General features: G+C 54.5%; 1 protein-coding gene across 4 annotated transcripts in view; it reads left to right on the forward strand.

Annotated features, from left to right (window-relative positions):
* The window catches only part of SH2D3C (SH2 domain containing 3C), a 31767-nt gene that overhangs the window by 18724 nt on the left and 802 nt on the right, over nucleotides 1-12241 (forward strand). For all 4 annotated transcript variants that reach the window (XM_030858584.2, XM_030858588.2, XM_030858589.2 and 1 more), the window contains 8 exons: nucleotides 2462-2590; nucleotides 3697-4151; nucleotides 5454-5578; nucleotides 7091-7614; nucleotides 8526-8641; nucleotides 9208-9379; nucleotides 10196-10307; nucleotides 10677-10883. In XM_030858584.2, the coding sequence (XP_030714444.1) occupies nucleotides 2462-2590; nucleotides 3697-4151; nucleotides 5454-5578; nucleotides 7091-7614; nucleotides 8526-8641; nucleotides 9208-9379; nucleotides 10196-10307; nucleotides 10677-10883 (1840 nt within the window). The remainder of the gene's footprint in view (nucleotides 1-2461; nucleotides 2591-3696; nucleotides 4152-5453; nucleotides 5579-7090; nucleotides 7615-8525; nucleotides 8642-9207; nucleotides 9380-10195; nucleotides 10308-10676; nucleotides 10884-12241) is intronic.

Genomic DNA, 12241 nt, shown 5'->3' on the forward strand with positions numbered 1-12241 from the left:
CAGAATCCCCATCCTCAGGCCTTGCCTTTTCTGGAGCACTCATCTCCATCATCCACTCCCACCATCGGTCGCCAGAGCCCTACAGGTACCTCAAAGCCCAAATTTGTATGGGCCCATCCCCAAGCTGCTCCTGCCCCAGCCTTGCCCACCTTGGAGAGTGTCTCATTGTCCTCCCAGGCTCTCTACCTGGAATCCTCTCTGACTCCTCCGCCCTCTTCCCCACACCTGATCAATGGTTGTGTAAACACCCTTCCCCCAGTTCCCATCCCCTACCCCACCCTCCCCTGCCATTGCCTGGAAAACACTAGGCCATCTCCATGCAGTGGATGGAACCTGCCCCAACACTTTAGAAACCTTCTGCAGCTCTGCTGTGGCCTCTGGGTAAACCCCAGCTCCCCAAGGCAGCCTCACAGCCCTGCCGCGCCTGCCCCTGCCACCCCCAGCCCTTTCGAAGCTTCTCCTTCCGCCCCCAGGGCCTTGGCTCTGCCTATAGGGCCCTGACTCTGCCACTGTCTTCCCAGAGCTCTTTCCTGCCCACCTGCCTGTCCCCACCCTGATGCTTTTGCTTGGCTCCATCCGGCCTCAGTGGGGACGGCACTTCTTCAGGGACTCCCTGACCAGATGAGGAGGGACATGCTCATCTGCTCCTGGAGCTCCCTGTGCGTCTCTGAACATCCAGAGATCCTGGGGTTGCTTGTCAGTATCTGTGTGGCTCCCCCAGGACAGAGGCCGCCTGTCCTGATGACCTTGGGCTCAGCCCTTGGCACAGGACCTGTCCCAGAGTAGAGGTTCAGTGTTGAAATAATGGAGTCAGAGACTCTAGATATCTCTGAAGCTGGGAACCACGATGTCTTGGCAGCAGTGTAGACTGAGGTAAATCAAGGCAGTGGGAGCAGAGGTGTGGAGAATGGAGCAGCAGCGTTAGGCTCTGAGAACTGTGAAAGGTCAGAGGAGGCAGGGACTGGACTAGAGGATGCTGGACCCTGGTGAGGAGCGGGTCCTGGAGAGAGATTGCCCTTTAGTGCCCCCCTTCATCTGTCCTGCTGCTTGGCCAGGTCTGGGCCATATCTTTCTGTCCTGAACCAGCCATCATTGCGGTCTGGAATTGGGGGAAGGGAGAGGAGGCAATGTTACGTGTTCTGGCAGTGACAAGGACATCTGTGGGCTAGTTGCAGTGCTCTGGAGTATTGTCTCCTTTCATCCTTGCAATCCTGTGAAGTAGGTTCTGCAATTGTTCCCATTTTACAGAGGAGGAAACTGAGGCCTGGGGAACTCGCAAGACAGCCAGGAGTGGGCTGGGCTTCATGGTGGGGGCACACCTGGCAGCAGGGGCTCCCCTCCCCCTGTTCTTAGGCCTCCAACCCCAGGCCACAGTAACCAGGAAACCAGGAATCTCCCCCTTGGGCAGGTGGAAGGGGGTGTCCTGAGCATTATCTCCAGTGAGTGACCTCGGGCTTCCCTGCTGGGCTGCAGTTTCCCCATCTAGCAAGGATTGCTTGAAACAGCAAGGAAGAAGGGGCTTTGGGAACTGTAGAGGACATCACAGGTGTCTTTAGGCAGGGGGGTGCTCTGCAACCGTGTTTGTAGCTGCCTCCTCGACGCCTGTATAAGTCACCGTCCCAGAATGTATCCTCGTGCATTCAGCCCTATTTTTGTCCATGCTTTTGCCTGGGTACCTGCTGTGTTATATACGTTTAGAAATCCTCCCTCCCTCCACTTCAAGATCAGTTTGGTGTCTTTGGTGCAGAATGAGTGTTTGTGATTGCCATCTCCTCCAGCAAGTCTTCCTGGACCACTCCACCTGGCCTAGACTTCATCTCCTCCCTTTGAAAAGCTACTCGGCACTTTGCCGCTGTCCAGTGTTGTGGTGCTGACCTCAAATGCTCATGTCGCTTTTTAAAAATATTTATTTATTTATTTGGCTGCGTCAGGTCTTAGTTGCAGCGCACAGGATTCTCTCTAGTTGTGGCATGCGGGCTCAGTAGTTGCAGTGTACAGGCTCTCTTGTTGTGGCACGCAAACTCTAAAGCGTGCTCTTAGTTGCCCCGTGGCCTAGCTGCCCTGCGGCATGTGGGATCTTAGTTCCCTGATCAGGGATCGAACCTGCGTCCTCTGCATTGGAAGGTGGATCCTTAACCACTGGACCACCAGGGAAGTCCCTCAAATGCTCATGTCGCTTTTGCCTCCCCTCTTAGACTAGGAGCTTCCTTGAGGACAGGTTTATTTATTGACTTATCTACCCTGGCACATAGTTCAGAGCCTAGAACACAGTAGGCACTTTTTGGTGGATTTAATTGAGATTCCGTTACTCCTGCTGGGATAGGGACTCCTGCGTGAGGATCTGTGCCTAAGTGTTCCCAGGGTCCCAGGATGGAATGAGTTCACCTGGGGTGGTGGAGGTTGGGAGGGAAGGAGGAAGGGGCTTCAGTTTGGATGCCAACTTTTGCTGTCTCCTGCCCAGTTCTCCAAGGAGAAGTACATCCTGGACTCATCGCCTGAGAAATTGCACAAAGAGTTGGAGGAAGAGCTCAAACTCAGCAGCACGGATCTCCGCAGCCACGCCTGGTACCATGGCCGCATCCCCCGTGAGGTGAGCGGGCCCCGAGCTGGGACCTCAGCCCTAGACCCACCGCCTCGGCCAGCCCCAGCCCAGAGAAGCTCTGACTATTGTTTGGTGGGTTCAATCAGAGTAGCCTGGGATGAGGTCTAGTTCTGCCATTTACTGACTGTGTGACCTTGAACAAGTCACTTCACCTCTCTGAGCCCCAGTTTCCTTATCTATAAGATGGAGGATAATAATAGTGCCTACCTTAAAGGTTGGTTGTGAGAATTAAATGAACTAGTGCATGTGAAGTTCTTAACACGATGTCTGACATGCAGTGAGCTCAATGAACATTGTCCTTTATGGTGGTGGTTGTTATTATTACTACGATTATTTTTACTGTTATTGTTATAGGGCTATACATCAGCCTCTTGTGTGTCTGGTCAGTGCATATCAGTCCTTAGGCTGCTCAATTTTGACAAAGTTGAATTTCTGGGCTGAGGCTGATAGTCACCTGTTGCCTTTTACATTCATGCTGTAAATCTTTGTCGAGTATCAGCTCTGTCAGGTCCTGTGCTGGGCACCAAGGATGCAGAGATAAAATAGGCGGTGGCTTCCCTTGAGGGCTGGTATCCCAGGGTAGGGGTTGACAGGCAGGCAGACCGTCAGAGCCCAGTGGGAGAAGTGCAAGAATGGAGCACCCAGCAGGGAGTGTGGGCTGCCCCGAGGAAGGGGTGCTGAGGAGAGAGGCCATTATGAGATGGATAGGAGTTCACCAGGTGGGCAGGATGGGAAGGATGTTCCAGGCCGAGAAAGTAGCTTGAGGTACAAAGGCCCAGAGATGTGCCAGAGCACTGGGTGTTAGGAGGAATGAGGATTGAGAATCCACTCTGCCCAACGTGAGACCTGAGAAGGAGTAGGTCTGAGACCTGAGTTTCAGATCATGGCGACCCCCATCCCAGGGTGTTACGTCCTCCCACGCCTGAGCCTCTGTTTCCCGGACCCAGGGCCTCTGGCTGAGTTGCACCCTCTGAATCTGGGTCAGAGGGTGCAACTCCCAAGCTTCAGATATCTCTGTTCACTGTGTCCCCCAGATCCCAGGTCTGGCCCTCTCTGCCCCTGCCCCGCCCCAGCCTGACCCTTGCCTCTCGCAGGTCTCCGAGACCCTGGTGCAGCGCAATGGTGACTTCCTCATCCGGGACTCGCTCACCAGCCTGGGCGACTATGTGCTCACCTGCCGCTGGCGCAACCAGGCCTTGCACTTCAAGATCAACAAGGTGGTGGTGAAGGCGGGTGAGAGCTACACCCACATCCAGTACCTGTTCGAGCAGGAGAGCTTCGACCACGTGCCGGCCCTTGTGCGGTATCACGTGGGCAGCCGCAAGGCTGTGTCAGAGCAGAGTGGAGCCATCATCTACTGCCCCGTCAACCGCACCTTCCCGCTGCGCTACCTGGAGGCCTGCTACGGCCTGGGCCAGGGCGGTGGCAAGGCTGCCAGCCCCGCCAGCCCCTCAGGCCCCAAGGGCAGCCACGTGAAGCGGCGCAGCGTCACCATGACCGACGGGCTCACCGCCGACAAGGTCACCCGCAGTGATGGCTGCCCCACCAGGTGAGTGAGAACCTATGCTAGGCCTCAGGCTCCCCATCTGTCAAATGGGGGTGTTGGTCATGAGAGTGCGGGAGAGAAAGGGGAGGCCCAGTCACACGGGTCTGAGGTGCTATGACTGCCCTGGAGCCTTGGTGTGTGGGGAAGGACAGGAGGAAGCTCAGGCTGTGCTGAGTAGAAGTCTGGAGCGCAGGTTGCCATCCCAGCTCTGCTACAACTAGCTGTGCACCCTTGGCCCTGGCATTCCTCCTCTCTTGCCTCCATGTTCCTACCTATAAAAGGCCCTCACTCAGAAAGCCCTCTCTGGCCTAGGGGGAGCCCTGGGTGCTGTCCTGTCCCAGGCAGGGGCCTGGTCCTGGTTGCCAGCCCACCCCACCCTACCAAACTAGGCCAAGGTGGGCATCAGGGCAGAGGGCTTTGCAGGATGCAAGCCATTGCACAGGGAATGGAATGTTCTCAGCGACATTTTTGATGACACCCAGTTGTCTGGGGCTAGGTGACACTGGGCACTGATCCCAGGAAAAGCCACAGCAGCCAATCATTCCTGAGGCCCTACTGTGTACCTGGCCCTCTCCTGGTGCTCTTGCGCCCAACTTCAGTGACTCCCACGTCCCCCTGGGAGGTGGCTTCTGTCCATGCCCCTACTTTGTAGATGAGGAAATAGGCTTGGAAAGGGGCAGCCGCTTGCTAGAGAGTGGTAGGACCCAGATTCTAACCCAGGCCCTCAACTCTGAAGTCTGTGCCCCTAATTTCTATGGCCTCCCTGCCTGTTTGCAGCAAGACCTGCTATCCTGTGCCACCAGCACTTGGATAGGTCCCATCTCCCTGGGCCTGGGCTGGGTGCTGTCGGCCAAGGAATCACTGGTTGGGTACCCTGTGGGGAGTAGCCACTTGGCCTGTGGTTTGGAACCAGTGATCAAAACGGTGCCAGGATCCACAGGCCATGTGTGCCCAAGGCATCCTGGGTATAGTATGGGAGCAGTGAGGAGGGGCCAGGCTGGTGGGCCTGGCTCCCTTGGCCTGCCCACCTTTCCTGCTAGCCCCTCTCCCCAGACTGTTCTGCAAGTTGGGGGCAAGGTTCCCAGGGAAGAGAACAGTTGTGCAGGTTGTGGACTGCACAAGCCTTTCCTCCTCTGGGCTTTAGTTTTTGTACCTGTCAGTTGGGAGGTTGGACTTGATAATCTCCAAACCTTTTCTGCCTTTGAAGTTCAGCAGATCTTGGATGGAGGCAGAGGTGGGGGTCCTAATACTAGCTGAGGACCCTGACCTCTGGGATCTCTGCTCATGAAGGTGTCTGCTCCACAGCACATCACTGCCCCACCCCCGGGAATCCATCCGCAACTGTGCACTCAGCATGGACCAGATCCCAGACCTGCACTCTCCCGTGTCCCCCATCTCTGAGAGCCCCAGCTCCCCCGCCTATAGTACCGGTATGTCCAGCAGAGGGGTTAGGGGCAGGTGGGGGGATCTGGTGGGAGTAGCCCTGTGTGTGCACGTGTGCACTATCTTTGACGACTTCTGTTATAGTATGTGATCATGTGTGTTTCTACCTCTTTTCTGAGAGCAATGCCCTGCAAGAGTTGACACTAAAAACTTGCCAGCAGAACTATCGATATTGACGTGCAAAACATATCCATGGCTTGTTCATTCTGCAACGACTCATTGAGCCCCTGTTGGGTACCAGGCATTGTGCATGTGGTTTCCAGTGCATTCTCCTGAATGTTACTGAATCTGGCTCCAGTGCTGTGAAGTGCGTGTGGTCAGCAACACTCAGCCCCCATTGGTCAAGTGCCTCCGTGTGTGGTGCTCTGCCAGGCCCTGCATCAGCTGGGACTTAATGCATCCCGGATTCCAAATGGTGGGCTCAGACCGGACTCGTCATGCTTGCTTTAGTCTTTTAAATAGACTTTTTCAGAAAAGTTCTAGATTCACAGCAAAATTGAGCAGGAAGCACAGAGCGCTGTGCTTTTTTTAAATACAGAGAAAATTTCTACTGTAGAAACATGCCACTAGTTCACTTCTGGAAGAAAACAAGTGTTTTCAACAGGCCATACTGCATACTGCCCACCTGGCAGGAAAAGCTCACAGACGGAGGTGCATCCCGGGAGGAACCTTTGCTGGGAGACACTGTTCCCATGTTGCTGTCTATATGGGTTGTCACAAATTCTTCTCTGAACACAGGCCTGGCAGCTTGTCATAACTGCCACCTTGCCTTCAAAACAACACCCTTGGGTGTAAATGTTAAAATGCCTTGCCACAAATTATTTATCGGAAAATTTCTAAGCAACGCGGCTCAGGGAAGTACCCAGGAGTGAGGACTTAACACCTGGTTTTAAATCCCAGCTCTATGCTTTGCTGGCTGGGTGACCTCAGGCAGGTCAGCTGGCCTCTCTGAGCCTCAGTTTTCTCATCTGGAGAATGGGGATCATAAAAGTACTGACGCACAGGACGTTGAGAGGGTTAAACGGACTAATGTGCAGAGAAGGATCTCGTAGCCAGTAAGAGCTCAATAAACATCACCTCTAATTTTGGATGATGGTTACTGTTTTGACTGGTATATCTCCAGCATGTCACCAGTTCCCAGGACACATGTACTCAATAAATCGTTATTACTAATTCATTGAGAAATAATTCCATACGATGAACTCCAGCAAGTGCTTAGCTTTTCTGAATCACGGAAAGCTCCTTCAGGTAGCTCCGTCGTTCCCCAAGGCTACAGCAGCCTTAGGGTAGGGAAGTGAGACTCCTGGGGTCCAGGTAATTTCAGAGTACCACTGAGAGCTGGTCAGTGTGCCAGAGTCTGCTGGGCTGGGCCTGGGTCCAGGGAGGTGGGGCTATCACCCATGTAGGGTGGATGGAGCCTGTCCTTTGGGAAGGGGGTGGGGGAACCTCACTGCGTGGGGAGTCATGGAAACTAGTCCTCTCTCTTTATCTCCCTGCAGTGACCCGTGTCCACACCGCCCCTGCCGCCCCCTCAGCCACAGCGCTGCCTGCCTCCCCTGTCACCCGCCGCTCCAGTGAACCCCAGCTGTGTCCTGGAAGTGCCGGGGAGTCGGACAAGGGCCCTTACTCCAGCCCCCCCCACACCCGCTGCGAGGCCTCCCCATCACCGTCGCTCAGCAGCTACAGCGACCCGGACTCTGGCCATTACTGCCAGCTGCAGCCTCCTGTCCGTGGCAGCCGAGAGTGGGCAGCAGCCGAGGCCTCCAGCCGCCAGGCCAGGAGCTATGGGGAGAGGCTTAAGGAACTGTCAGAAAATGGGGCCCCCGAAGGGGACTGGGGTAGGACCTTCACAGTCCCCATCGTGGAAGCCACCTCTTCCTTCAACCCAGCTACCTTCCAGTCACTACTGATCCCCAAAGATAACCGGCCACTGGAGATGGGCCTCCTGCGTAAAGTCAAGGAGCTGCTGGCAGAGGTCGATGCCCGGACGCTGGCCCAGCATGTCACCAAGGTTGACTGCCTGGTAGGTGCTGGGTACACACTGGGGCAGGAGGAGCACCTCCATCCTCTGGCTTTGGGACAGGGGTCAGGGTGGTGAGGAGCTGGCCCCAAATTCCCAAGTATAGCGAATGGGCCTGGATTCTGACTTCATGGCCGTCCTTCACTTGCTGTGTGACTCTGACTAATCACTTTACCTGGGCCCCAATTTTCTCCTTTAAAAAAAGCAAAAACCGAGATATTCTTGTCAGTTTGGCACTGGAACCGAGGAGTCCTGAAAGCCAGTGGCGTCTGGCTGCCTGGGACACTTTCTGAGCCTGGTGAAAGTCAGTCTGGCTGGTCCAGGGAATATAACAGGCCCGACTTCCCGTGTCCACCCCCCCTAGTGGACAAAACTCATTGCCTAGGTCCATAAATTGTGAATGCCTGGGCCTTTGCTTTGAATGGATCTTGACCATCTAAGGACCCTGACTTGCTCTCAGTCTCAGTTTCTCTCTCTGAACTTTGTGGCGGGAGGGCACTGACTGCTTGGTTGCACTGGTCTCTGAGCTCAAGAAGCAAGAAAAGAAACAGTGCTGAGAGGTAGCTCTGTGAAGAGTGCTAGGCGTGAAGGGAGCAGCCCTGGGGTCTAGGCCCACTGTGTGACCTTGGACAAGCCCTTTCCTCACCGGACCTCAGGTTTGCCTTCTGGAATAAGGGTGTCCTGGGCACCTCTGGCCCATGTCAGACACCTCTGGGCATTTTCCCATTTATCCCGCGTTTCACAGATGGGGAGAATGAGGCTCATTTTGCTGCATGTCAGAGGGTTAGCAGTAGAGCTGGAATTCAAACCCAGCCTCCCAGCCAGGCTGCCCTCCAAGATAAAGCTCCCTGACTCCCAGATGGCTTGAGCTAGCCGTGACAGAAAATTAATCAGCCCTCTGGGCGTCCTTGTAGGTTGCTAGGATACTGGGCGTTACCAAGGAGATGCAGACCCTAATGGGAGTCCGCTGGGGCATGGAGCTGCTCACTCTCCCCCATGGCCGGCAGCTACGACTAGACCTGCTGGAAAGGTAAGGCGAGTACACAAGGGGACTCACGGGGAACCCCCTGGGCTACCGCGCGGCCCTTCGCTGTGACCGGTTGGCCAATCACAGTCTCTCACCCCGGCTCCCAGGGATTCTGGCCACGCCCCCTATCCCATTGACCAATCGCTCCTTCTCCATATCCAGCTCCAAGTAATCTTGGTTTCCCAAAGACCGAGTCCTTTATCTCCGAATTCACATTTTGCATCCTCTTGACCGATCACAATCTGTGAGCCTGGCCCTCTCATCAGCTCTGGCTTCTCTCCTTTTCTTTCTTAGAACAGCTCTACCAGATGATTTCCGATGATTTCCGCTGATCGGTCACAAGCCTCTCAGCCTGGCGCTCTAGGGCCTCTGGCCCCGCCCCCTGACTTATACTGACCAATCAGAAGCCCTTAACTTTGCTTTTCCTCACTCTGGCCGCGCCCCCTAATCTCATTGACCCTTTACAATCTCTCGCTTTTGGCTCTGCCCTCCGCCCCTCAGCTCTCAACCACAAGGACCCCCAACCCTAGGTCCCTGGCCCCGCCCCTCTGACCTGGCTGCTCCGACAGGTTCCACACCATGTCCATCATGCTGGCCGTGGACATTCTGGGCTGCGCGGGCTCCGCTGAGGAGCGGGCAGCTCTTCTGCACAAGACCATCCAGCTGGCGGCCGAGCTTCGGGGGACCATGGGAAACATGTTCAGCTTCGCTGCAGTCATGGGCGCCCTAGATATGGCCCAGGTACTGAGGGGCCCACACAGAGCTGGGCATAAGCTAGTCTCTGTCCGGAGGAGCCCTAGGATGTGTTCCTTTGGGATAGCTGTATATTGAATCAGGAAGAACTTTGTGACCTTCTAGGCAGCATTGGTGACAGGGTAACTGGGAGCACTGAGTCCTTTAAGTGCTGACCTGCTCCCAGACAAAGTCTTCCCTTTTCCCTGCTCTCAGTTTCCCTACCTGTAAAATGAATGAGGAGCATTATATGAGTTTAAAGAATAAATATAAAACGGCACTCATTTAGCAAGCACTGACTGTATGCTGGGCGCTACATCGAGTACTTCAGAAGCACCAATTCCTCAAAAAAAAGTCTCATGAAGGGAGTGCCTTTACTGTTCTCATTTCACTTACGGAGAAACTGAGGCAGAGCAGTACTTGCCTAAAGTCACATTCAGAGGCCGAAATAGTTGGGATTCAAACTAGGTCTGTCTAATTTCACAGCCCGGACCTCATCCACACTACACTTCCTCTCCTTTGCCTCGTCAACAGTGACAGCAGGATCCCAGAGCAGTGGCTCAACTCCCAGCTCTGCCACTTATTTTTGGAATGGCCTTGGGCAAGTCATTCGCCTCTCTGAGCCTTAGTTCCCTCATCTGTAAAATGGGTTGTTGGGAGAGCTTCATGGGAAACGTGTGAAAAGCAGTCAGCACTGTCCCAGATTCATGAATGGTGACTATACTAATAATTATTATCCCATATTTGGGTGTCCGCTGGGCAGAGTTGCCTGTGGCCCCAGCAGGCCCCTTCCCTGGCCGGTCGCTCACAGTCTGGTCTCCCCAGATTGCCCGGCTGGAGCAGACATGGGTGACTCTGCGGCAGCGACACACAGAGGGAGCCATCCTCTACGAGAAGAAGCTCAAGCCATTTCTCAAGAGCCTCAATGAAGGCAAAGGTACCTCTCCCACCTGGCTACGTGACCTTGGACAGGTTCCAGCCCTCTCTGGGCCAGCAAAGACTCTCCCCGTGGGGAGGATGATGAGGGCTTGACTGAGCTTTGTGCAGGCTGTCCCCCCACTCACTTTCTGCATCTGGCAACCGTGTATGCCACGTCCAGGTCCAGCCTCAGCCCCTGAGCTCGGCCAAGGCTGCAGTGGGTTCAGCTGGAGGAATCCGAAGGGTTTGTCTCAGGAGTCAGAATCCCTGGGGGCTCTCTCTGGGACCTCAGGCAGGCCCTTTCCCCTAAAACATCCTCGGTCTCTGGGACCCTGGTGGATGGCTGGGCCCTCGGAGGCCTCTGAGCACCGTGTGTCCCTCCCTGCAGAAGGCCCGCCGCTGAGCAGCACCACATTTCCTCATGTGCTGCCACTCATCACTCTGCTGGAGTGTGACTCCGCCCCGGCCGAGGGCCCCGAGCCCTGGGGCAGCACAGAGCACGGCGTGGAGGTGGTGCTGGCCCACCTGGAGGCTGCCCGCACCGTGGCACACCACGGCGGCCTGTATCACACCAATGCCGAGGTCAAGCTGCAGGGTGAGTCATGGGTCGCAGCTGCGGGCGATCCCGCCACTGATCCTGCCAGCCTGGGCCTCCCTCCACATGACTTGCTTTCCCCTCTCCTCCAAACACCCCTTCACATTTCTCCATCCCTCTTTCCTGCATGTTTCCCTGACTTCTTTTTCTCACCCCTTTTCTTCACTTATTCAGCAGTCTGACAAGCAGTTGTTAGTGGCAGGCACCAGGTTGGGTGCGGGGGACAAAGAGATGATTCAAAGAGCACCATAGCTGTGTATCTTAGCTTCTCTGAGCCTCAGCTTTCTCATCTGTGAAGTGGGCATCCTAACAGGCCTACTTTACAAGGTTGTTTACAAAGCACTCGGCCTGGGGCCCTGGGGCTGAGGCAGACCTGCCCTGCCTTCAAGGAGCTCACAGTCTAGTCAAAAAGTAGAACTCCTGGGCTTCCCTGGTGGCGCAGTAGTTAAGAATCCACCTGCCAATGCAGGGGACACAGGTTCGAGCCCTGGTCCAGGAAGATCCCACAGGCCACGGAGCAACTAAACCCGCGAGCTACAACTACTGAGCCTGCGCTCTAGAGCCCACGAGCCACAGCTACTGAAACCCGCACACCTAGAGCCCGTGCTCCACAACAAGAGAAGCCACCGCAATGAGAAGCCCACACACCACAACAAAGAGTAGCCGCCGCTCACCGCAGCTAGAGAAAGCCCGCGCACAGCAACAAAGACCCAACACAGCCAAAAATAAATAAAATAAAATAAATTAATTTTAAAGAAAGTAGAACTCCTCCTTGTGGAGGGAGAAGAGAGATAGCGTCTTCAGATAATCCATCTTTTACTTTTCTAGGCAGTATTTAAGTCACAAAAGTTCTCTGTAGACCAATTGGAAATAACAGCTGAGCAAAACCAAGATAAAACAAATCACCAACAATTACCTGGAGGTAAATGCCGTGAGCATCTGGCATGTGTCTTTCCTGCCTTTCTTCTTCAGAAAGGACAAAAAAGAAACTACTTTTTTACATTTATTTACAAAATATATACACATTTCTTAGGAAAAATTTTGGAATTTACAGAAAAATACAAAAGAGAAAAGAAAAATCTCCCCCCCAAATTAATTTTTTTTTTTTTTTTGGTACATGGGCCTCTCACTGTTGTGGCCTCTCCCGTTGCGGAGCACAGGCTCCGGATGCGCAGGCTCAGCGGCCATGGCTCACGGGCCCAGCCGCTCCGCGGCATGTGGGATCTTCCCAGACTGGAGCACGAACCCGTGTCCCTTGCATCGGCAGGTGGACTCTCAACCACTGCGCCACCAGGGAAGCCCCCAAATTAATTTTAATATTTTATCTTCTAGTCATTTTTAAATTAGATGTTGCAAAT

This window comes from Globicephala melas, chromosome 6, assembly GCF_963455315.2.
Source record: "Globicephala melas chromosome 6, mGloMel1.2, whole genome shotgun sequence".
Lineage (NCBI taxonomy): Eukaryota > Metazoa > Chordata > Mammalia > Artiodactyla > Delphinidae > Globicephala > Globicephala melas.